This window comes from Gopherus flavomarginatus, chromosome 3 (genome assembly GCF_025201925.1).
Source record: "Gopherus flavomarginatus isolate rGopFla2 chromosome 3, rGopFla2.mat.asm, whole genome shotgun sequence".
NCBI classification, from domain to species: Eukaryota; Metazoa; Chordata; order Testudines; family Testudinidae; genus Gopherus; species Gopherus flavomarginatus.
Window position 1 is genome coordinate 158,410,543 of NC_066619.1, and position 25,477 is coordinate 158,436,019.

Here is a 25,477-nt window from a genome sequence, read left to right on the forward strand (position 1 = left end):
AACCTTCTATTTAAATTGCTTCCCTTTGCCAAGATCAGAAGTTTTCTTTTTTGCTCTGCACTTCAGACACAGCTTCTTCTCCCATTTCCTATCACAGCCAGACATGGGAAAGTAGCTCACTCCCAAAGACCTAAGATTTGATACAAGCCAAAGGCAGGTCCATCCACAGTCACTCATCTAGCAGTTGTGTGCGCTGAACATTAACCAGGACAATGCTAGAATGCAACCTTCGTGGAATAAAGGGATCAATGAACACCCACCCAAAATCATTCTTTAAGATCTTTGATAGGACAGAGAAGTTACTTACCAGTAACTGCTATTCTTCAAGAATCACCACTATGCATTCACACTTGTGGGATATGGCACCTATGACACTGAGTTGTGGAACTGCCTTGAAAAGCAGTGTCTACTGAGGGGATAACAGAAGAGATCTCAGGTCAGTGACAGTTGTCATCCTAACTCTAGAGAAGTGCAGCACCTCAGTTTCTTCTCTTAAAGGACACAGTTCTGAAGTTACACAGAATTCTGAGGCAGAGGGAAAGGCAGCAGGTAGTGTGAACGCACAGAGAACTCTCAAAGAACAGTTACTAGTAAGTATCCTCTCTCTCTTTTCTTGTAGGACCTGTGCACATTCCCCAGTTGTGGGATTAGAAAGAAGCACTGTACCAGGTGAACAGTGGTCAAGGAGTTCTAAGCTAAATGTTCTGTAGCACTGCTATCCCAAACTGGGCATCACAGCATAATGCTAATTCCAAGCGTAGGCCTATACTACCCGCTGGATCGGCAGGTAGTGTTCAATGTATCAGGGATCGATTTATCGCATCTGGACGTGATAAATCGATCCACTAATAGATGCCCGTACTCCACCTCAGCAGGAGGAGTAAGTGCAGTCGACGGGGACGCTGCGGCAGTCAGCTTGCCGCCGTGAGGATGGCCAGAAAAGTTGAACTAAGGTACTTCAACTTCAGCTACACAAATATCATAGCTGAAGTTGCGTATTTTAGTTCGAACCCTCCTGCTGGTGTAGCCCAGGCCTTAGGAGCAGAACCTAGTGGAAGCATGCACCAAACTCCACTTTGCAAGTCTCCACTAGGGGAGCATGTCTACGGGCTAGCACTGATATTACAGTGGCTATCATGGCATGGGTTTTTAAATCAGGAAAACATTAACTTCCTAGCTAAGATGCAGCAATGTTTTCTACTGTTCCTAATCCAGTGTGAAAGTCTGGCTGGTGACGGGTTCTCCCTGGCATCTCTCCCTATATGTTAGAAAAAAAAAAATCAAATAATAGGTTAAGAGCTTAGAGTTTTCCAGCTAAAAAACAGAGCACCTTTTCTGCATCTAGGCCATGCCTCCCCTGAACGGAAATGATGTCTCAACAAGACTGACAGGAGGGATATGCATTGAGAGAGATGGAAATCAGAGACCTAAGGCATGAAGCTGGGATGGAGCCTAGCTGACCACAGTACAAGGTGGTGCAGCCACCAAAACACTAAGCAGACATATTTGCTATCAAGAAAGTAGTTTAGATGGATAGATGCTTGAGAGAGGCTTGAGTAGGGGGTTCTCAAACTGGGGGTCGGGACCCCTCAGAGGGTCATGGGGGGGGGGGGTCGCAAGCTGTCAGCCTCCACCTCAAACCCCACATTGCCTCCAGCATTTATAATGGTGTCAAATATATAATGAAGTGTTTTTAAATTTATATTGGGGGGTCGGGAGGGGGGTGTCAGAGGCTTGCTATGTGAAAGGGATCACCAGTACAAAAGTTTGAGAACCACTGGGCTTGAGCAAAAGGTCCATAAGGAAGGCCCATTAACTTCATTAGGAAAAGATTTAAGTTCCATGAGGGCAGAGACTCCCTAATGGGGGGAGGGAAGAAGGGGTGAATGCATTTACCATGCCCGTAAGGAACCTGGAGACTGTAGAGTTTGTCCTTAATACAGAAGAGGCAGATGACAAAAGCCCACAGGTAAGAAAGGCAACCTTGACAGAGGGTTAGATGATGGGGAGGAAAGGCGGGGAGAAGACACAGAAAATTACAATAGGATCATAGGAACAACAAGAGGGAAATCAGTGGAAGAATCTGCTCATTGTATAGATATCTATACACAAATGCAAGTACAGGTATTAGTACATAAGCTAAATTACTCAACTGACATCAGAGACTTCGGGGATAAATCTCATGACTGGAATACTGCTATTGAGGGGTATAGCTTGTTCAAGAAGAACAAGCAGGGGAAAAGGGAGGAGGTATTGCATTACACATCAGAACACATACACTTGTTGTGAGGAGCAGGAGGTTAGAGGCAGACCAGTTGGAAGTCTCTGGGTAAAAATAAAGGGGGTGGGGAAAGGAAATAGAGATCAAATTAGGAAGGGGAGGTGGATTAGGCATTTCAAGAACAGAAATATCCAAAACAACACACCTGCTAGTAAGGGGGGACTAATTACTCAGATATTTATTGAAAAAATAATAGTGCAAACCACAAAATTTCCAGTAAGTTTTTGCAATATATTGGGGAAAACTTTGTTTCAGAAAGTAGAGGCAGTAACCAGGGAAACAGCCATTTTAGACTTGGACTGTGACCTACAAGGAGGAATTGGTTGCAAATCTGAAGGTGGAAGGTAGCTTGGGTGAAAGTGATGATGAAATGACAGATTTCACAATTCTAAGAAATGGAAGAAGTGAGCACAGCAGAATAAGGACAAAGGATGTCAAAAAAGCAGGCTAAAAAACTTTCAACTTCACTCTTCTGATGGTTAGAAACCTTTGTCTAATTACAAGCCTAAACTTATTGATGGCCAGTTTATACCAGCTTGTTCTTTTGCGGGAAAGCAAGCATTAAGCTGGCTAGTAGTATTAACAAGTGGACCCCACTCCAACTAAGATGGCAGCAGTTATGGGGACTTAAACTGCAAGGAGTCCAAGTTAATTGATGCTGGAGCATCTAGTTCCAGAGGAGTGTGCAGAAGAGGTGACAGTGGCGCTCAACAATCTTCAAGCGACTGATGGGTCAGAGTACAAAAAAAGAGAAACTATCTTGGCAATGGTGTCAAGCATGGAACAGGTACTGAGGTTGGCACCTCCTGAGTTAGTGACAAGGCTATTGAGGTCTTGGTAGAAGGCACTGATCCTGTCTTCAGTGCCACTTTGGATGCATTCAATGCCAAATGAGGGATCTGCTCCCAGTAGAGCACAGAGGAAATTATAACCTTGAATCTATGGTAGAACGTGTCATTAAGGTTGGAGTGACACAGTGCATCTTGGGTCCAACATCTTGGCTCTAATGTCAGAGGATCTCAGCACAGAGGCTGGTCTTGGTAGCCTTCATGGGCCCATCAAGATATCAGGCTGTAGGGCAGTGAGAAGCCAGATGAGCTTGGAACCTCATGTCTCCCACATCTGGTGCATGAAATGAATGTGCAACAGATCATACTGGCTTTACCAAACGGGCTTCACCCAGGCACAGGAGGCACCAAAAGTGGGTAAAAATCTTAAAGCCTCTGCAGGGATTAGGGCCCAACACAGTCACAACAAAGGATAAGGAAAGGGTCATGTACACTGAACTAACCTACACCACACTAAAAGCTAGTAAAGAAAGATTGAGGGTGGGCTATGTGAAGATTTAGTGTGAGGACACAAAAGTAAGTTCCATTTGCTCTCTGTGGTGACAGATAATCGAAGGCAATTGGGAGGTTGACTCCCTATAAAATAGGGCGAGCTCTCTTGTGAATCTTCCAGTGGTCACAGCTTTTCAAGGCGTTTCACAGTTCAACACCAGAGGTGGCATATAACAGAAGAGAAAATGTACAGAAGCCGTCAAAATGAAGGGATAGTCACTGAAAAAACCTGCATATCCCAAATGCGTACCAGCAACACGTATGGTCAACTGCTGCCATGAATACTAAATGTCAGAAACTCAAGATCAAGCCAAAAAACAGGTTTCTATGAGATCAGGGGAGTGAGCACAAGTATGGATATATTTTTGATTCCGGCTTCCAAGAGCTTAAACACTAAACATGATTTAAAATACCCGTGTAGGGCACTTTAAGTCATCTGATATCCCTTCTCACTGTACAAGTTTAAAACAGAAGTCTGGTAACACTTTGTATACAAAGCTCAGTACTTACTGCTATAGTCACCATATCCATAGTAGTTGTTGTAACCAGTGTAGTCATATCCTCCATAGCCACCGTACCCTGGGCTGTTGTAGCCATAGTTGCCATATCCCTGATTCCAGTAGTTGCTATATCCCTGGTTCCAGTTTTGACTGGGGCCTGAAGCACAGTAGTACATGGCCAAAAAATCAGAATACTGAAAGAGTATAGACACCTTTCTAAAATTAGTAAGAAGTTAAGTACAAACTTACCACCACCTCTTCCACGGGCTCTCCCAACAAATCCTCCTCTACTTCCCCATTGCTGTTGCTGCTGATACTGTTCCTTTGACATGGCTACTTTTATTTCACACTAGAAGACCAAAAGTTAAAATCAAACCTAATTGGGAAAAAAGCAGTCTTTAAAGTAATTTATAGCCAAATGATTGTAAGTCAGTACTTTAGTTAAGAGATGAACGTAGAATACAAAAATAGTCACACTGGAGACTTCGGAAAAACAACAAATAACTTCAAGCTAAACAGTTACCTACTCTAGTTCATAACATGTGAAAATTCAGTGTTTCATCACTTCTGGCATAGACACTAATTCTTAAATGAACTGTTGAAAATAAAATTGAATCTAATCTTTCAGCTTTTCCTCTGGTTTACTGACTGTATAGCCTTAGAAAGTTTGGACCAGATTTGAATTATGAAAGCATCAGTAGTTTTACTCAGTTATGTTTTGAAAGCTCAACTCAGCTGTCAGTATATAAACAAACATGTAAAACTTAAACTTTCATTTTTACATTATTTTTGCTATTGGCGATACTTACACAAGTGATGCAATTTCTGAACTATATAGTCCACGATTTGCTAGTAAGCATGTTTCCATTTTGCTTTAGTACCAGTTCAAGACAATTTTCACTGGCTTATACTCCACTTAAGTATTTTACTAACAAGAAAGCATTTGCAAGTGGTTGAACAGTTAAACCAGGATGCAAGTATGATATTGAGTCAAAGAAACAATCCATTCCAAAATTATAGATAAAGTATATGTGGTAGAAGATGGCAGAGAAGGCTGTGGAAAGGAGAGAGATTCCAAGGTTCTTAAAGGAGGCTCTGGTGGGCCCTGAAGATGAGGGGTAAATCTCACCCCGAGGGGGGAGAGGGGAGGGAGAGGAGAGGAGAAGTTGGTGCACTGAGCCCTACCAGTGGGAATTCAGGGCTCTGGGGATAAGTGAGTGTGCTGAATGAAAAGGATGACAAAGCGTCTAAGGCCAAAAACTTGTTGGAAGCAAGACTGGCATAGGGCCCAGAGTGTCTGTTCCAGAGGAAGACATGAACAGTGGTCATGTCATCAAAAAAATCTAGGCACACTTGGTGCTTATATAATACAAACATTGATGAGCTAAATACTTTGTATAGCTAGACCATACACGTCCAGGATACTATCACAAATAAAATGGAGGCAGCTCTTAATGTACTCCACACACAGGAAATTATTTGCTCTGTTACAACAAGCAATTTAAAATTCCTCTAGTAAGACTTTAACATACTTTACTAAGACCGACGTTGTGGTATTTTTTTTCCATTATTTTCTTCACTGGTTCCTCATCCTTGAAAGTAATAAAGCAGAATCCACGCCTTTTGTTGGTTTTGTTGTCCATAGGAAGCTCTATAGATTCCACCTGGTGAAAACAAGTTAGCATATTTCAATGTCAGTCTTACCAAATAACCCTCCATACTTTGTTTAGAATCAGATAATCACAAAGTTACATCTGCATAGCTCATATTAGTTAACTGAATATATTTAACCAATATATGCAGGTATCAAGTTTCCATGCACAGGCATTTTGCTCTCACCATATATGGAAACTGAAAGTAATATATACCTATATATTTCATGTTCACATTCAAATTTAAGTTACATGTTTAAAGAGTCTTTAATAATTACAATCAGCATGATTTGCTTCACCATATTTTTCAATCAAGTATTTCTAATTTCCAGAAGATGTAGTTCCAGTTTCATGGCACCTATCCTGGCACTAAAACCATATTATAAAGAACAATTTTAGATCCTGAGTTTAAGAACTTGACTGCAAATATACCAGTGTTAAGTAAGGAAATGTCCAACATATCTCCTTACCCAAGTTACAAAGTAGGTTCCAATTTAACACAGACCAGTTAAGGTCCACAGTACATTACAAAGTGAAACTACATTTGTAATCAGGGTAGAGCACAACTAGTTGGTGACCAGGTTTCTTGACTGTTGTGTTGACGTGGGCTGAAAGGTTCATGTTAGCAGGATATGCCAGGTCAGTGGGGAATAGGCAGCCATTTAAGCCAGCTTTATAGAATTTATGGAGGTTCACCAGCACAAGCACAAAAGATACTTTTGCCTACATTTACCATGAAGATAAAGTTAGAAAATAAAGCAGAAGTATTTTACTCCCCTTTCAAAAAAAGGTCTTAGCCCACTGGGTGAACAGCATTTTCAAGGCAAATCTGAACTGCTTTAGAAACCAAGATTAGATTCCCACTTAGTCTGAAAAATTTCAAACGCTCTGTAGTTAGGTCTAGAGTATACACTGGCCAGGCAAATGATGTTAAGCCTCAACATTTTAAAAACATGCTTTAAAGCAGTACCACTGTCAAAATTAGAATGTTTCAATGTCAGAAGCGACTCAAAATGGAAATGGATTAAACAGCTTTTGTCACATACCTCACCAAAACCTCCAAAATACTCCCTTATTTTCTCCTCAGGCGTATCTGGAGATAGTCCACCAACAAAAATCTTTTTAACAGGTTCTTTTGTTTTCATGGCTTTAGCTCTTTTTGGATCAATCACTTTTCCATTCAGTTTATGTTCTTTTTGGTCCATGACCTACAAAATTTGAAGTTAACAACATTTTGACTTTTCAAACTAACTAAATACTTTACTGCAGTTTTTGGTGAAGTGTAATGCTAAAGATACAGCATTAACTAAAGATGGGCATAAACTGAGCACTTTTACAAGTGCATAACCAAGTAACAGGTCTGCAATATTGGCCAATATACACTATGTGTTTCCTCCCCAAACTCTTAATCTAAGCACTTATCACTTCAGAGCCGAGTGCCATAAAAGAAAGTTAAGGACACAGTATTCAAAGAAGGCACCCTAAAAGGAAGTTTGAAAAAGATCAAACCACTTTCTTCTACCTTTATAGTCTGCGAACTACTATCTGGATCTGTTTGGACCACGTAAGCTCCAATATTCTTGCTGAGCACACAGTTCCACAGTACTGGATATTCAAGGCCCTTTGTTTTTTATATTGTCAAAAATTTCCCAGAACTCGATCAGTTTTATTACAAAAAATTAAAAATGGGTGAAAATTGGTGCAAAAAGTTGACTCATTTTCTGGGTAAATTTGAGCGTAAACATTGTGGGACCAGGCAGGCAACAAATAGAGAAAATAAGAGTACTGAAAGAGTCCAAACACAGTATAAAACTGTGGTTTATTTCAGGAACAGTGCATTAATAGTACATACACGTGTGTATATTTTTCACAACATTAAATTACATTGCTTTAACAGAGCCTTGCATTTAGACTTAAGACTAATTTATTATCATTCGCGGTGTTGCTGTAGCCACGTTAGTCCCAAGATATTAAGAGAGAAGTGCCAATAGACGGAGAAGCTCAAAAACTTGCCTTTCAGGAACAGAAACTGGCCAAATAAAAGATGTTAGCTCACTCACCTTGTCTTTTAAATTTATTATTAACAAATACATCTACCTAACAATGTATTGGATTTTCTTAGTCATATATTCAGGTACTTGAATGATCCAATATTCAGGTTAAAATTAGTACACCTCTACCCCAATATAACACGAATTCGGATATAACACGGTAAATCAGCGCTCCGGGGGGTGAGGCTGCGCGCTCCGGCGGATCAAAGCAAGTTCAATATAATACGGTTTCACCTATAACGCGGTAAGATTTTTTGGCTCCCGAGAACAGCGTTATATCGAGGGAGATGTGTATAAACCAAACAGTTTTAGTAAAATCCAGGTATTTTTTGGTAAAAACCAGAAATGAAAGGTCGTATCGATATCTAAGGTTTTTTCAACAGCATTTAATACTGTAATGTCTGAGGTCTTGTCTACACTACAAAATTACGTCAACATAAGTTACGTTGGCATACAGCAACTGCAGTTATTAAATCGTTTGCGCGCGCACACACACTTTGCTCCTTGTGTCGGCAGTGTGTCCCCTCACCAGGAGCGTTGTAACAATTGTATTGTAAGTGTGAGATGGTTCCTGAAAGCCAGTAACAGTTGAGGTAAGCAATGCAGTGTCTACACTGACACTGCTTCAACTTAATTACATCGACTGTGACTCTACACTGCTCAGGGAGGTGGTGCTACTAAATCGGCGTAGAGAGGCACTTAGGTCAGTGGGCACCAAATGTAAGTGAAGACACTTCCATAGCTAGGTCGATGTAAAGCAGATTACATCAACCTACCACTGTAGTGTACACAAGGACTAGGCCTGACATGCTGAGAGAGATTTCCTTGCCATGAAGGACATGAGACCATGCTTCAAGAAATGCTGTTCATTGCCAATGAATTGGACAGGTCAGCTAGATGGCTGAAGTAAAATCATTTAAAAAAGCAGTCTCTGGAAAAATATTGCTTCGCAAAGCTGTATCTTTCTAATAGATCAAGTAGACAAGATGCACACACGAGCCTTATTACTGAGTTTCTTTACTGTTCATTTAAAGGTTAAATGAATTAATTAGATTAGAGAATAACACTACCTTATCTACACTTTCAGACTCTTTAAAAAGTACAAAGCCAAAACCCCTTGATCGCCCTGTGATAGGATCTAACTTCAGAGTGCAGTCTACGACTTCACCAAATTTGGAAAAGTAGTCCTTCAGATCTTTCTTTGTTGTGTCCCAGCTAAGGCCTCCAATGAACATTTTCCTGTAAAGACAAGATTAATAATTTGTTAATATCTGTTCTAAAATTTGACATACAGGATTTTTACCCCCCCATAAGAGCTCATTTTTCAAATTAGGGAACTTTGGTAGGATACTATCAGCAATACCCCTTTATACATCTGACCATCCTTCTACATTTCAGAAAGTGGTCCTGGTCAAATTTGTCACAAGTGCAAATATACCCTGAAAAAAAACTATGTAAAAGTGACATTTTGAGTTCCATTATTTGTGTCTGTCATTTATTTAGTTTACATATAAGCCTTATTAAGCTGCCAGCCCTACAAAACTCAACGTGGGGGCTGAAAAGACAATGAGGATACTTCCTACTTCACATCACCACCACTAAAGATCTTATTAACCACATTCTGTTCTCAGTTGCACTCACTCAGCCTCACAGGGGATCAAATGTTGATTAAGTTGTCATTATTCCATAGTTACTATTCAAAATAAATGCACAAAGTGAGTGCAGATTACCCACTGAGCCATATGCGCCAGTCTGGGCTGGACAGGCACAAATGTGTCTGGTTTGCCACTACTTAAGTGGCTAGACAAAAACTCTACCAGGTTGGGGACAAATTACTCTACTCACACAGAAGAGAAGTAAGCAGTATTGGAACATGACTGTAAAGTTACGTGCTCAGACCAAGACCAATACTAATACTAAATTTATAAAATTATATACTGATGAGGCCACGTGTTTTTTCCCAAAATGTGTGCCCAAACAAGTTGTAAATCGATTGTTTTCCCAATCACACTGGCTATGCAACGTAATGTGAGTAGGCTCATCTAAGTATGAGTTTCATTTTAATTGTCAATATGAGGTGGTACACTAGATAGTTTGGAATCAAGTCACTCTCTCAATGCAAAGAGTTGGGAAATGAGGGGTGAAAAGGCCAAACATCTTACCTCCTCAAAAAGGGAGCATTTTATTATTTGTGTCAACTTAAATTAACTAAGTGAAATTGTAAATGGAATCTCTCTTAAAGCTATTAGACAAATGTTATTTGTACCTATTCAAGTGAAGAATCATTTTAAAATAATTTTGCTTTATTTTGGCTCCAAAAGTCACAAGAGAAAACAAGATCCAGCCAGATCTGCAAAGACATTTCCTACAAGACCCGCTTCTCTTCACTGCCTCAACTAAAATGTACTTCCACAAGTTGGTATTCATTCTAGAAATCCCTAGAACAGGGGCGGGCAAACTACAGCCCGCGGGCCGGATCCGGCCCAACAGGGCTTTGGATTGCCGGCCCTGTGTCACTGCTGGATGTGGCTGGCATCACTTCCCTGCGGCCCCTGGAGAAGGAGGAGCAGAGGACTCTGTGCGCTGCCCTCGCCTCCAAGCACTCTGCCGCAGCTCCCACTGGCCAGGAACAGGGAACTGCAGCCAATGGGAGCTTCAGGGGAGAGTAGCGCATGGAGCCCTCTGAACCCCTCCTGTACCCTACACCCCAACCCCCTACCCTGAGCCCCTGCTGCACTCCACACCACCCCCTGCCCTGAGCCACTTCCTGCACACCTGTACCCCCTTTCACACCCCGCACTCCCTCCCACACCCCGACCCCCTGCCCCAGCCCTACATTCATGACCCTGCATGCAATTTCCCCACCCAGATGTGGCCCTCAGGCCAAAAAGTTTGCTCACCCCTGCCTAGAATGTTCCTCTGCACACAATATATATCCAAACTCCTCTGTTACACATGTGGAGAAAGTCACTTCAAAAAAATATATACCAGCACATCTATAGCATAAGTTATGTCACATCACCATATGCCAGACGACCTCTTTAAATCAAAGCTGCACATACAGATCGGAACATCAAGGCTACTCACTTCCAGGTCTTGCTACGTTAGTCATGGCCTTAGGAATGCATAGACTTTTGACTATTTATCTAATCCTTATGCACTCTGTGTCCACTGCAGTTGGCTTCAGCCTGCAGATGTTACATGCGTAACATCAGTGACTACATCATATCCCCCCGCCTCCCTCAACCAAAAAAAAATTCTGAATTAATCCCCAGCAGACCCACTCCTCTCCATCCATTCACATAGTATTCCAATAGCCTTTGCTCTCTACCACAGAGTACTAGAAGCTCTTCCCAGGATTAGTGCTTTCAAGACAAATATGAAGGGATTAGTTGGGCAACTGAGTGCTGCACCACCACATTAGTGGTGACAGACACTCAGAAGAGCTCTACACTCCAGAGATGCTTTAAAACACTGATATTCAGACTTTGGTGGTTCAGGAGTCAATTAGCAACCAACATTACCTAAAACAGGCCCAGTAGCATGAACTCTCTATTTTCCATTTTTATATATATTATTTTCACTGCAAAATGACTGACCAAGTATAATTATTTTATCAACTATAACAGGTTAATAAAAGCATCCTTATTGGTTAATAATCAAATCCTACGTGTTTTAATATGTGCTGCAAAGAGCCTCAGGAGATGCATTAAAGAGCCACTTACAGCTCACAACCCTCAGTCTGAGTAGCACTGATTTAGGAGGACACATTTATGGGATAATTTCTTCAAGTTTTCAAGGTTTTCATAACAAAAGAAAAGGCTTAGTGTTTTATTCCTCAACATGCCACAGATATATGACTTCCCGACAAACTATTTGGGGAACTTTTTGCTGAGTGAAGCAAGAAAAGAAAAAGACGACATGTTTACAGGACTCAATAAATGAGCAAATTATAGCAATGCAAACTTACCAAAACCTTCCCTTATATCATTATGCCCATGAAAAGGCTAAATAACTGGAAAACTTACAGTACAAATCAAACATTTTATGTCTACTTCCATAAAATAAGCATAGCAATACTGTTTAGATTAAGACAGGCTATTAGCATGACTAGCATTTTTAGCTCTTAAAGATGTTAAAGTACTCTAACCTACTGTAATATCTTTAAACTAGGGCTGTCAAGCAATTAAATTAATTGTGATTAATTTGTTTAACTGCATGATTAATCAAGATTAGTCACACGGTTAAACATAATACCATTTATTTTAAATATTTGTGGATGTTTACTACATTTTCAAATATATTAATGTCAATTACAACACAGAATACAAAGTGTACAGTGCTCACTTTATATTTATTTGATTAAAAATATCTGCAGTGTAAAAAACAAACATTGCGTTTTTCAATTCACCTCATACAAGTACTGTAGTGTAATCTCTATCATGAAAGTTGAATTTATAAATGTAGAATGATGTACAAAAAACTGCATTCAAAAATGAGAATGTAAAACTTTAGAGTCCACTCAGTCCTACTTCTTGGTTAGCCAATCACCCAGACAAACAAGACTGCAATTTGCAGGAGATAATGCTGCCCGCTTCTTGTTTACTAGGTCATCTGAAAGTGAGAACACATGTTTGCATGGAATTGTTGCAGCTGGTGTTGCAAGATATTTACGTGCCAGATGCGCTAAAGATTCATATGTCCCTTCATGCTTCAACCATTATTCCAGAGGACATACTTCCATGCTGATGATGGGTTCTGCTTGATAATGATCTAAAGCAGTGTGGATTGGTGCATGTTCATTTTCATCATCTGAGTCAGATGCCACCAGCAGGTTGATTCTCTTTTTTGGTGGTTTGGGTTCTGTAGTTTCTGCATCAGAGTGTTGCTTTTTTAAGACTTCTAAAAGCATGCTCCACACCTCGTCCCTCCCAGATTTTGGATGGCACTTCAGATTCTTAAACCTAGGATCAAGCGCTGTAGCTATTTTTAGACATCTCACATCGATACCTTCTTTGCATTTTGTCAAATCCGCTGTGAAAGTGTTCTTAAAATGAACATGTGCTGGGTCATCATCTGAGACTGCTATAACATTAAATATATGCAAAATGCAGGTAAATCAGAGTAGGAGACATACAGTTCTCCTCCGCAACAAGTGCAGTCACTAATTTAATTAACTTTTTTTTAAAAAAGTGAGTATCAGCATGGAAGCATGTCCTCTGGAATGGTGGCTGACGCGAGAGGGGGCATTTAGCATACCTGGCATGTAAATATCTTGCAAGGCCGGCTACAAAAGTGCCATGCAAACACCTGTTCTCACTTTCAGGTGATACTGTAAATAAGAAGCAGGCAGCAGTATCTCCTGTCAATGTAAAAACTTGTCTCTCTTAGCAATTGGCAGAATAAGAAGTAGGACTGAGTGGACTTGTAGGCTCTAACGTTTCACAGTTTTGTTTTTGAGTGCAGTTATGTAACCAAAAAAATAATTCTGCATTTGTAAGTTACACTTTCAGGATAAAGAGATTGCACTTCAGTACTTGTATGAGGTGAAATTTCTTTGATCATTTTTATAGTACATATATTTGTAATCAGAAATAGTAATATAAAGTGAGCACTGTGCACTTTGTATTGTGTGTTCTAATTGAAATCAATATTGAAAATGTAGAAAAACATCCAAAAATATTTAATAAATTTCAATTGGTATTCTACTGATATAAGTGTGATTAATTGCAATTTATTTTTTTAACTGTGTGAGCTAACTGCAATTAATTGACAGCTCTACTTTAAACATTAAAAAGTTGTAAGAAAAGACTGTCTACTTGACAAAATGCATTGTACACCTCTACCCCAATATAATGTGACCCGATATAACACGAATTCAGATATAAAGCAGTAAAGCACCGCTCCGGGGGGGGGGGGGGGGGCGCACTCCAGCGGATGAAAGCAAGTTCGATATAACACAGTTAAGATTTTTTTGCTCTCGAGGACAGCGTTATATTGGGGCAGAGGTGTATGTCCACTGAAGACTGAAGTTAACACGGTATTTTCTCTTTTATATAAGAATAGCAACTTGGGTTTTTAATTTCCCACTTTCAAAGGAGTGCTTTACTTTTGGATTCCCTAGAATCTGGGCTTTTGTATTTCTCTCAGTGTTTAAATATTATGTTTGATGAGCAGTGAAAATACCCAGATCTACCTTATTTTTGCCACTGTGAGGATTCCCTTTGGCTACACAGGATATCAGATGAATACTACACATCTCTCCCCATCCTACTATTTTAAAATTAATTTAAAGTTAGATGTTTGAATTTAAAAGATTTTAACTGTGTACACTCATTTAAAAGTGTATTTCACTTGAGATCCATCTTAAGGACTCAAACAGTTTAAGATGGTTATTAAAATGATTTTCAAGTGTTGGAATGAATAATTATGCTATGCATTACATGTTATTTTGTAATAAAAAAAGCAGCAAAAAATCCTGTGGCACCTTATAGACTAACAGATGTTTTGGAGCATGAGCTTTCGTGGGTGAATACCCACTTTGTCAGACGTAATAAAAAGTTACTGAATTATTGATACAGAAATACACTGTATGAAATGCTCCATTTAAAACAGGTTAAATATGGGAAGCCTTGGGAAAAATCCACTAATGACATGAACTTGATGCTGCTGGTACAACCCAGCCCAGTCACTAATGTTATTTGAATAAGCAAGAGCTCCTGTCAATCTACCCAGCAAAATCAACCAACTTCCAACTCAAGTGCTAATAGCCATCTATTCTAGGATTTTATACTGCTGCGCATCGCTGTAGTATCTAAAAATCTTCCACTTAAAATCAACAGCAACAATAAATTCCCTAGCGGACTTCTTGTGGGCTATGGGTCCTTTCCCTTGGTGTAAAAACTCTGTTAAAAAGAAAAACAGCCCAAAACTTATTTGTAAAGATCATTAATTTTCTTTTTAAAATAGGCATTTAGTGGCAGCCCGGATGTCCATGTTGTGTCATAACACTCATGCCCAGAACCATCAAGTGCCCCATCGAGTCCCTTCTCTTCAGGAGTATGAGGAAGCAGAGAGACTTTACACTGTGCCTCAAAAGCGAGGCTAGCTCTATCATCCAAACTGGGAGAGAAGTACCACCACAACCAGCTTGAGCACCTGAACTGATCTTAACTGTGGTGATTCACAGGTGGTATCTGGTAGGAATACAACTGGAACAGTTCACAGGATTTTTCTAAAAAAAGAGAGTACGTTATTCCCACCAGCCAAAGTCCAGGAAATTTCGTATTTGTAAAAATTATCCCAGTTACACAACATTGGGTTTTAGACGTGGCAACTTGCATGTTGAAGTTTCAGATAAACAGGGTTTTGGGTTTTTTTTGGTATTTTTAAAAAAATACACATGCTGAGTACCCACACTACCAACTGAAGTCAATGGGTGCTAAAGGTGTTTAGCATCTCCAGGGGAAATGAGGCCTTTATAAACCCAGATGTTAAAGTTGAGTGGAATTAGCACCACAGAGTTTAAAAGACCTCATAATAGCTATGGCATAGACTTCTGTATATAACCACCCTGATGTATGGTGGGTATATATAGGTAGCCAGTAATGTATATAGTAGCCTGTGATGCAGTAATGTAAGAATGGAACAATTTCATAAGACTAATAAGGCAGAAAAGCCTTCACTGCCAATGAAAGAGACTGCAGGAATATATTTTACAGGTACAATAAATAAGGTTAAGATTTTGTCATGGTTATTTTTAGTAAAAAAGCCACAGACATGTCACGGACAATAAATAAAAATTCACAGAAACTGTGACCTGTCTGTAACTTTTGCTGCTGTGGCTTCATGGTTTCTCCCACCACCATGGTGGCTAGGAGCTGTGGGGTTCCCCCTCTGGCCACGGCAGCTGGAAACTGCAGGGGGCCCCTCCTCCACCCATGGAAGCTGGGAGCTGCAGGGTGACCATATTTCCCAAAGAGAAAACAGAACATCCCCAGCCACTCGCCCAACGCATCCCGCCTTGTGTGCACACGAGGCTATTCCTTGTTGCTGGAACCCCGAGGCAGGCCTCCTCAGGAGTCTGTCACTGGAACACTGCAAGGGGTCCCCTGTTGCCTGTCAGCTCGAGTCCAATAACCCCTGAGGCTGAAGCAGAGTCATGGAGGTTTCTGGAAACCACAGCTTCCCTGATTTCTATGACCAACATGATAAACATAGCCTTAACAATGAACAATGTTAGCAATATGGCCTCTGGAAAAGCGGAGTCTCTTCAGAAGAGAATTGCCTAGGCAAATTACTAGAGAAAAAAGCAGTATCAAACCAACTCACTAATGCACACAACACAAATTCTCTGGATATGCTGAATAAAGCCAAACTGACAATGTCTGACCAATGAACAAGAATGAATCAAACTCCCTAAAAAAACCCTTCAAAATACCTTTCGGAAGAATGACAGTATCAATAGTTTCCTCAGTGCAGAGCATTTCCTATGTAATCAGTATGGCCCTACCAAATGCACAGTCCATTTTGGTCAATTTCACAGTCATAAGATTTTAAAAAATAATAAATTTCATTATTTCAGCTATTTAAAACTGAAATTTCAGTGTTGTAATTGGAGGGGTCCTGAGCCAAAAAGGAGTTGTGGGGTGGTCACAACATTATTGTGGTGGAGAGCAGTGGCTGCTGGCCAGAAGCCCGGCTTTGAAGGCAGTACCACCAGGAGCAGCAGCACAGAAGTAAGGATGGCATGGTGTGGTATTGCCACCTTTACTTCACTGCTGCTGCCTGCACAACTGAGTCCTCAATCAGCAGCTGCCACTATAAGGCAGTGCAGAAGTAAGGGTGGCATGGTATTGCTACCCTTATTCTGTGCTGCTGCTGGCAGGGCACTGCCTTCAGAACTGGGCAGCTGGCCAACAGCTGCCGCTTTCCAGCCACCCAGCTCTGAAAACAGCGCAGAAGTAAGGGTAGCAATACTATGGCCCCCCTAAAATAACCCTGCAACTCTGCTGCAACTCCCTTTTGGGTGAGGATCCCCCAATTTGAGAAATGCTGGTCTCTCCCATGAAATCTGTATAGCATAGGGTAAAAGCACACAAAAGAGCAGATTTCACGGGCCATGATATGTTTTTCATGGTTGTGAATTTGGTAGGGCCCTAGTAATCAGCTTGTGGTTTGGTGTTACCAATCCTCTGTAGAAACTTGGACCATCACCTCTTCCCACATAGTCACTAATTCCCAAGTAATGCACCCTACAGTAGTGGTTCAGTGGATAACATGAGGCATGCTCAGAGACCTTGACTACAAATCAAGACTATACTCTGAATTTAGACTTCAGGAGCTTACTTTCAATATGAATTGACATGAGAAAGCTATAACAACAAAGATTTTGGGGGCCAGCCAATTCACATGGGTGGGAACCACTGCAGCCAGTCACTGTTGAACGTATCATAGAATCACAGAATATTAGAGTTGGAAGGGACCTCAGTAGGTCATCTAGTCCAACCCCTTGCTCAAAGCAGGACCAATCTCCAGATAGATTTTTACCCCAGTTCCCTAAATGGCCCCCTCGAGGTTTGAACTCACAACCCTGGGTTTAGCCAGCCAATGCTCAAACCACTGAGCACTCCCTCCCATAAACTTTCAGATCGCAGAAGCAGCATTTACAGGACAGACAGGAAGCCATGTCTTTCCAGCTCTCAGAAGAAGGGTTACAATGTCATGAAACTTTTACAAAGAAGAGATCTTGGAAACATCCCAGAAAACATAAGGATTGGAGACTCAAAATTGTACAGAAGTAGAAAAAAAGGCAGAAAATATGGAGCAAATAACTGGAAAAAGGGTGGGGGTGGGGGGACGAGACAGAGCTAAGAAGGTGACGGGTCTACCTTTAAAAGGCTGAGTTTATGACGGTCAATTAGTAGCAAAATAATTCAGAACATACTCAAACTTCAAAACTCTAGGGTAAGAAAAGCATAGTCATTGAGGCACTTAAGTTTACAAACCAAGATTTCTAACATATACAGGCAAATAGGTAAGAAGATATACGTTTTCATGATTACACTACATGATAAAGTGTAGGCAAGCCTTAATCAAAATATTTCAACATACATAGCACCCACTGAAATCTGATGTATGCGCTATATTTTTGCCAGGGACTGTTCCTGACCTCTTCTTGGAAGGTGGGTTTTTCTTTTTTAAAGATTAATCACTTCTGACTAGTGGAGCCTTATAAATTTAAAGATGCTGGAAGGGAAATCAGTTGGTCTCTACTCCCACCTCAGCAGCAGGAGTGTCTGTGGCAGGTTCGGTCTCTGCTACTCTTAACTTCACCAACCTCAGCGTTTCCCCTTGGATCATTCTCCCATACGAATATATCCACAATGCTTGCCTCTGCTGTTGCTCTGATCTTGCCCAAGCAGTAATGTGAAGATGACATGCTACCTGAGAGCTTCAGTGCTGTATACAAGGTTTTGAGTATCAGTAGAACTGAGGACTCTTGTTAAAGGAATAGTCATCTTGGGGAAAAAATCTCAGGAAGTCTTTAAACCTACTAGTTATTTGGAATGCTTTAATTTACGTAAAAAAGTTAGAACACATATTTTTTGATTAAATAACTTGGTGCACCTGACAGAACTTGTTTATGGACAATTTCTCCTCTGTGTATCCTTGCTGGAAAAAAGGCAGCTGTGTAAATGGGGGAGCAGAAGAACCCTTCTGAAGATTTATTTTTATTTACTATTTAAAGAAAGTTCTATCAGGAAGTGAAATTTTGGGAATGTAGTGAATTTCAAAATTTGAAGTTTACAAGCTCCCTTTAATTGTGCCTACAGACTTGGTAAAAAAATACTTCATCAGTTTACAACCAGATGACATTTGGAAGGTTACTGTCAACTGTAAGAGCTTAAAACTGAGGCCAGATCTATACTACAAACTTTTGCAAAATAGCTATAGTGGTGAGAGATTTGATTTGCGAGTGACACACAACAATACTGGCAAAAACCCTTAATACACACATGGTTATGCTGGCAAAACTGCACTTTTGGACCTATAACTAATTTTGCTCAGCGGAAGTGAGGGACTGGAATATGTTTACCAACAAAGCCTTCCATGTGTATAACTGGTTTAGAGGAAAGCTTAAATTCTGCAGAAACTGTTGGTGCTTGGATCCTCCTCTGTTCTGGAAGACTAGATCAACAACATCCTGAGGCTGAGAGAATTAATGCGATGTTACGGTGCAAGCATTACCTAGTACGTTCTGACACCACTCAGAAAAGTTACTCTTAAAGTCTAGGCTGAAAATCACGACCCTCCACAAAACCTCATCCACAACCTAGTCCCAACCCTCAACTGAGCATGCATTAGACAGCAAGGACATGGCAGAAATAACAGTTGCGAACTTTTAAGTTATAAAATCCAAAACTAAGTCAAAGGAAAACAGGAAGATACTGTATGTAAATATTTACTTTGCCAATGCCAAAGTGTTTGAAGTTTGTTTGTTTTTTTTACAAGAGGAAAAATATTTTTTCCGATTTCTCTCCCTGCTCTCAGTCAAGCCATTGTGGAAGCAGGGAGGGAAATCAGAAGGCTTCCAAGCATGTTTGCAGAGGGCGGGGAGACAGATCTGCCATATGGAAGTTATCTTCATCCAATAGGCCTGTCTTCTACTCTACCATTTGACTGGTATGTCACCCCCAGGAGGGGAGGGGCTATTCTTAAGAGTAAGGGTACTTAAGAGAAAAGTATCTTGCTGCAGAGTCTGACTGTACTGGAGACCAAACATATTTAGAACTAAGCTTCAATGAATCCTGGTCTATTGCGACTGTGTTGTGTACAGAAACAGAAAGAAGGGTAATAGAAGGGCGAGTACTCAGTGCCTGATCTAAAAAGATCAGCATATTTAACATTCCTGGAAGGTATACTTAAACCGTTTACTTTAAAGGTACTTTGGATGCATTTAATTTCAATTACTAGGTAAGGTAAACTTTAATGAGATACTTAGCATACCTTATATTACTAATTCAAGGCAAGCTTTGAAATGAAATGTTAGTTAAAAATTGGTAGATTTGCTCATCTCACACCAAGCATTAGCAGTTGTCTTCTGAAGATTAAGGGCTAATTTTACTAAGAATATTTTCACGTAAGCAATCTAAGACAACCTTCGGTTACAGTAAATTCAGTAAGATCTTTGCCTGTTCCAAGAGGATGGCCCTTATAATCCAACACTTTCTACTATTTAAAACAAAAGATTTACTTTCAGTAAACATCATTTCATTTTACTTGGAAATGAAAAATGTAAATGCATTAGGATTAAAATCAGAAGGACATTATATCCATTTAACAACACTTAGTCAATATTTAGATATTTCTCCATTAATATAAAGGAACTCTAATACAGTGCATCTTGTTTGACTAACTGGTAGTTACATACTCATAGAAGACAAGCCATTTAAGTAACACAATTTTTTAAGTCTATACATTAGACCCTGCACATACAAAATTTTAGTTTCGCAGGTCATATATCCTATTATATATATAAGCAATAACCACCGGGAATTTGTCCTGGGGATTAAAAGTTGCCAGTTAGTGGCACAAGCCAGACAGGTGCCCCCCAAAATGCTTTTCAATTTATTGCTATCAGAGCCCTTGAGCATTTAGAAATAAATGTAAAGTTTTACCATTCTTCCCGCTGTGGCGCTGCCGCTTCAGAAAGCCATGGGGAGGAGTTTGAATTGCTAGAGAACAACCAACCAATACAGTAACTGATCAAAATTCAATTTTCAGCATTTGTTAGGATTACAATTTTAACTTATTTATACTTTTTATAAGCTTTAGTGTAATCACTGTAGCTAGCTATCAAGCACAGATGTTTAAGTGTCTAAACAACTTGAAGAAGAGCAAGAGCCCAGAGCAGCCATTAAAATGATACCAGCAAAGGGGCCAAGAACATTACAGGGAAAAACAAGCTAAAACAGCAATTGGCAGAGTACCCTATCAATAAGCTATAGATGGATGTTCACAGCTCAAGACTGCATCTCAGTAATAAATTATGCGCATGCCATAGTATCACACTTGGTAATACAACTAAAAATCTTGCACTTCTGTTAAGGTTTAGTTTCTTGATGTTTATATCACCTTTCCAAAGACTAATTTTTTGTTCACCAACTAGAATCATTGGCTAAATTTTTCCAACATCAATGTCTATCTACAGTTAGGTACCTAAACAGAAGCAGCCTGATTTTCCAGAGCTACTAAGTAGATGCTCTCCAACAAGAGCAGCAACGGGCCCCCGTTCTGAAATACAGGCCATTGATTTACAAGCCAAATATGGATTTAAAGATTAGTCTTGATTAAGAAAAGTTACGATTATTTAATAAGTGTTACCTAACCACAATCAAATCTCAAACACTCAATCCACACAGACCCTAAATCTAGATTTAGGTATAGGTTTGAACACTCTTAACTTAAGTGTTCTGAACAGTACAAATTTTGGAGTGCAATTCTATTCTGAAAAATAGCTAATGGCATTGTAAGGTTCCATATTACAAGTCCCGTAAAATCAAATAAAAAACAAAATAAAAACTAAGTTCTTTTTGGCTTATGTACCATCACCAACAATAAAGATGGTGCAATTAGAATTTAGCAAATACTCCTGTCAAGACACAAGGAGAAATATAATCCATCTAACTTTTACTGGGTTGCCTATGTATGGCTTACAAGTGAAAAAAAGCAGTGAATGCTTATTTCAGGCAGCAATGAAAAGCAGATGTAACTGAAGGATAGACAGCAGATTGGCTAAGTTAAGATGCCATTTCTGTTTCCTAAAAAATGAGAATAAAAGCCTAAAAACAAACAAACAAAAATACTCCAGGCAGAGTTTTTATCCTGAGAAGAGTCAGAATCCATGAAATCCACTAAAGACTTTACCGTTGCTATTAACTTTTCGTAGAAGGCACTACAATGATAAGCAGAGCATAAAACCCTAAAATAGGGATTGAATTTATACTTCACACTAGATACTATAATTACCTCCTTTAAAGCTAAAGGCAGCAACAAATGTGAAAATACCACATTTTGAGCTGGGTGAGATCAGGGAAGAGGTTTTCAGAAAAAGGAGACTGGGAGCTGTTGATGGCTCAAGTGTAGTTTACCTGGCAGAGTATAAGCTAACATGAAGGTGTGGGGAAGATGGGTTAGAGCAAGGGTTCTCAAACTGGGGGATAGGACCCCTCAGGGGGTCACGAGATTATTACATGGGCGGAGGATCGTGAGCTGTCAGCCTCCACCCTAAACCCTGCTTTGCCTCCAGCATTTATAATAGGGTTAAATACATTAAAAAGATGGTTTTAATTTATAAGGGGGGGGGTGTCGCACGCAGAGATTTGCTATGTGAAAGGAGTCACCAGTACAAAAGTTTGAGAACCACTGGGTTAGAGGAATACCAATAGTTCACAACACTAGCTGAGAGAGCACATTAAGTAGCAACTCCTGGATTCCATTCTGCCAGTACCTAACGGTGGGACCCTGAGCAGTCACGTAAACACTGTCAACCTGAGATTAGTCAATCTTATTAAGGTATCATCCACAAGTGCAACAAGACTCGGGTACAGCGGCACTGCATTATCTAAGCCAGCTCACAGCAGAACTAGCCGGTAACTGATGCAGTCAATGCACAAAGTAAAGTGGAAACCAAAAGTATGCCTGATAGCTTTTCTGTTATAGCAATCTTAGGCGTCATCTGCCAGAGTAAAAAGTCCTCAGACAGAAGTGTGTCTAAGTGCCTTTAGCGGTTGCGGGACGGAAAAAGCCTGCTGGGCCTATGGGGTTAAGGATGAGGGGCTCGATCCTGCAACCCGTGGGAGCGAAGTTATGGGGAACACTCGCCTCAGGGCAACATCAGAGTGAGCGGGAGCTGGGAGCGGTCTGGCTAGTCCGTAGCGCAACTACTGGACTTTCCTTGGGCGGCCCACAGCGTCCCAGCCAGCCTCGTTTCCCACTTCCCACGCACTAAGCCGCTGTCTCCCTGCACCGCTCTGCGGGGGAGCCAGCCGAGCAGGGGCGGTGACAATCGCGCAGCATCTCCTGACGCGGCCCGAGGCGCTTTACTGCTGCCAAGCTGCGGGCGGGCGCGGGCGGAGACAGGCAGCCCCGCCACAGGCACACAGGGCTCCCGCGCAAACTGCCCCCGGGCCGGGGCTGTCACTGCGGGCCTCGGCGGGAAACCCCACCGCGCGGCCGGGGAACAGGCCGGGAGCCGCCTCCCCGCCCAGAGCGGCCGTTACTCACCCTTCATCCTCCTCGTTCTTGCTCGCGTCTATCTTGGCGCCCTCCGACTCGGGGCCGCCACCGCCACCGCCGCCGCCTCCTCCTCCTCCGCCGCCGCCGCCGCCTCCCCCTTCCGCGCCGCCCGCCCCAGCCATCCCCTCCTGCTGCTCCGCCTGCTCCGCCGAGCCGCCTCCCGCTCCGGCCGCTGAGTCCCCCCCGAACTGCTGCTCCGACATGACGCTGCCGCGCCCGAGGAGCCGCGGCGAGCACGAGACCGGCGCGCGCGGATGCCCGCTTCCGCCTGCCGGCTAAGACCGCGAGGGCTCGTACCCCAGCCGGCGGACCTAGCTACTGTGCTTCCTTCTCCCGCTTTAATGGCGCCGCCGCGAACCCCAACGTAAAATGGCGGGCGGAAAGAACGCAGGGTGATCACGTGACCCCGGTCCCTTCTCCATCCCGCCTTCCTCCCATTGTGTATACACTGTATACACCGAGAGAGAGGAAGTGAGCGGGTAGAGCGGCTCAAGAGCCATAGAGACGACAGAAAGAGAGTAGTCAACAGGCTACTGTATCCCGCCCCCCGTAGTACAGACGGGCGCTAAGCCACCCGGGGGTCGGGGTCCCGTGAGGCAGCGGCGGTAGCGAGGCCCTGCGGCCGGTGACAACGGAACTGCGGCGCAGCAGGTGCCCTGGCTAAGGCAGCTTGGGCGGCAGCGAGCAGAGGTGGCGGGGGAAGCTTAGTTACGCCCCTTCCCTGAGCTGCCGGGTCGGGCTGCGCCCAGTGTAGGGCCGCCCTGTCTGAACGGTGGGCGGAGTCCAGCGGACCCCCACCAGGCCTGGGCAGCCCTAGGCTGACCAGATAGCAGGTGTGAGAAAGCAGGACAGGGCTGGGGTAATAGGAGCCTATATAAGAAAAAGCCCCAAATATTAGAACTGGTCCCTATAAAATCGGGACATCTGGTCCCCCTACTTGGGCCCCGGCCATTGTATAGTTGCTGATTGGCGTGTCCCTTACACACACAAGTAATGGTCCCTCAGCCCAGTCCTAAGAGGCAGGAAAAGCCCCCTCCCCCACCACAGCTCAGCCTTGGAGGTGGATTAGGCTCAATGCTTTAGGGCAGGAAGTGAAGAGTAGCAGCTCTAGGCACCTTTCTTTTGAAAGGTGAACAATGAACTTACCCGTCCAGCCAGTCCTCCTCCTATGGCTAATGGAGAAGAGGTAAAAGGATTGCCTTAGAGAGGAAGAAAAATTCCTACCCCCTTCAAAAGGGAATGTTAGTCCTGGAAGGAGGAAGAGGTCCTTAGGAAAGCTGGTAGGAAAAAGGGTAAGTAGGTTTTGAAAAACTATTGCATTCAGTTTCATAAAGTTCTGTTAGCTGAAACACACCACTCATGGCTTAGAACTTGCTTCCCCCTTTTCCACTGACTTTTTAAAAACATTTCAAAGTTGTTACTCTTTTCTTGAGACAGTGTCAAAAAACCAATTCATTGTTAAAACCCCCATATTAAAACAAAAAAAAAAATTGGTCAGGTGTTGGGCTATAGGAGTCCTTAGGTTTGGAGGACCATAGGCTCTTTGGACCAAGAAATGTCATCTGAGGTTAAGTGTTAAAGACTGGGTGAAATCTTGGGTCCATAAACCAATAACTGGGCTCTCATGATAAATTTCCTATTACTTGAATGGAGAGAGAGAGAATGAAATGCTATGTTCAATTGAATGTGGACTATTGTGAGTAGGTGTAGCATCTGCAAGAAATCAGGTGAGGGTTGCAAATAACTCCACCCCAGCAGGTGTAGATTATCTTTTCTGAAGTCTGGACCACAGGTTAACAGTCCTTGTTTACCTTCAATTTATGTCTCTTGTGACCCTTCAGGAGCTAATTTTTTTTTTTCAATGACTAAGAGGTTGCCTACTGTGGACAGTCCTTATGAATAATCACATCCCATTTAAAAATTCATTTACTGTAATTTTTTTATATCTGACATTTCATTTCCCTCCCCCTCCCCTGTGCACCTAAACAGGTTCATTTCTGTATATAATAATTTAATACTAGCACATAATCAGAGAAGCACGTAGAAACATTTTGATTCAAGAAAATCTCTACGTAAGATATGAGACATTTTAAAATCAAATTTGGTTCCACTAACTTCTGCTATTTCCCTTCAGTTAAAGTGTAAATACTCGAGAATAGAAAGTCTTAGTTGTTTACCAACTATACATTAGCAGAGATGCTGACTGCAATCCTAAAAAAAATTTTTTTTAAAAATTAGGATTAGTTAGTTGCCTTGATTTTTCAGCATTTGTCAAAAACTTTAGCCATCAGCATAGGTCAAGTGATTCAATGTCATTTTTTAACTCCATAGAATCAGATTAAAGTCAGAAGGG

The 25,477-nt window shown here is 41.6% G+C and overlaps 1 protein-coding gene across 4 annotated transcripts in view; it reads right to left on the minus strand.

Annotated features, from left to right (window-relative positions):
- HNRNPD (heterogeneous nuclear ribonucleoprotein D) overlaps window positions 1-23,503 on the minus strand; it is a 27,350-nt gene extending 3,847 nt beyond the window's left edge. For 2 of the 4 annotated variants that reach the window (XR_007773318.1, XM_050945202.1), the window contains exons 1-7: window positions 23,113-23,501; window positions 20,505-20,561; window positions 8,895-9,063; window positions 6,820-6,981; window positions 5,654-5,785; window positions 4,371-4,470; window positions 4,132-4,278 (exon numbers count right to left, since the gene is read on the minus strand). Coding sequence is in view for 3 of the 4 variants with exons in the window: in XM_050945202.1 (XP_050801159.1) it covers window positions 4,132-4,278; window positions 4,371-4,470; window positions 5,654-5,785; window positions 6,820-6,981; window positions 8,895-9,063; window positions 20,505-20,561; window positions 23,113-23,327 (982 nt within the window). In the remaining variant the exon portion in view is untranslated. Of the gene's footprint in view, window positions 1-4,131; window positions 4,279-4,370; window positions 4,471-5,653; window positions 5,786-6,819; window positions 6,982-8,894; window positions 9,064-20,504; window positions 20,562-23,112 lie in introns of all 4 variants that reach the window. The other 2 variants (XM_050945203.1, XM_050945204.1) reach the window with 2 other exon arrangements.
- Window positions 23,504-25,477: the final 1,974 nt, after the last annotated feature.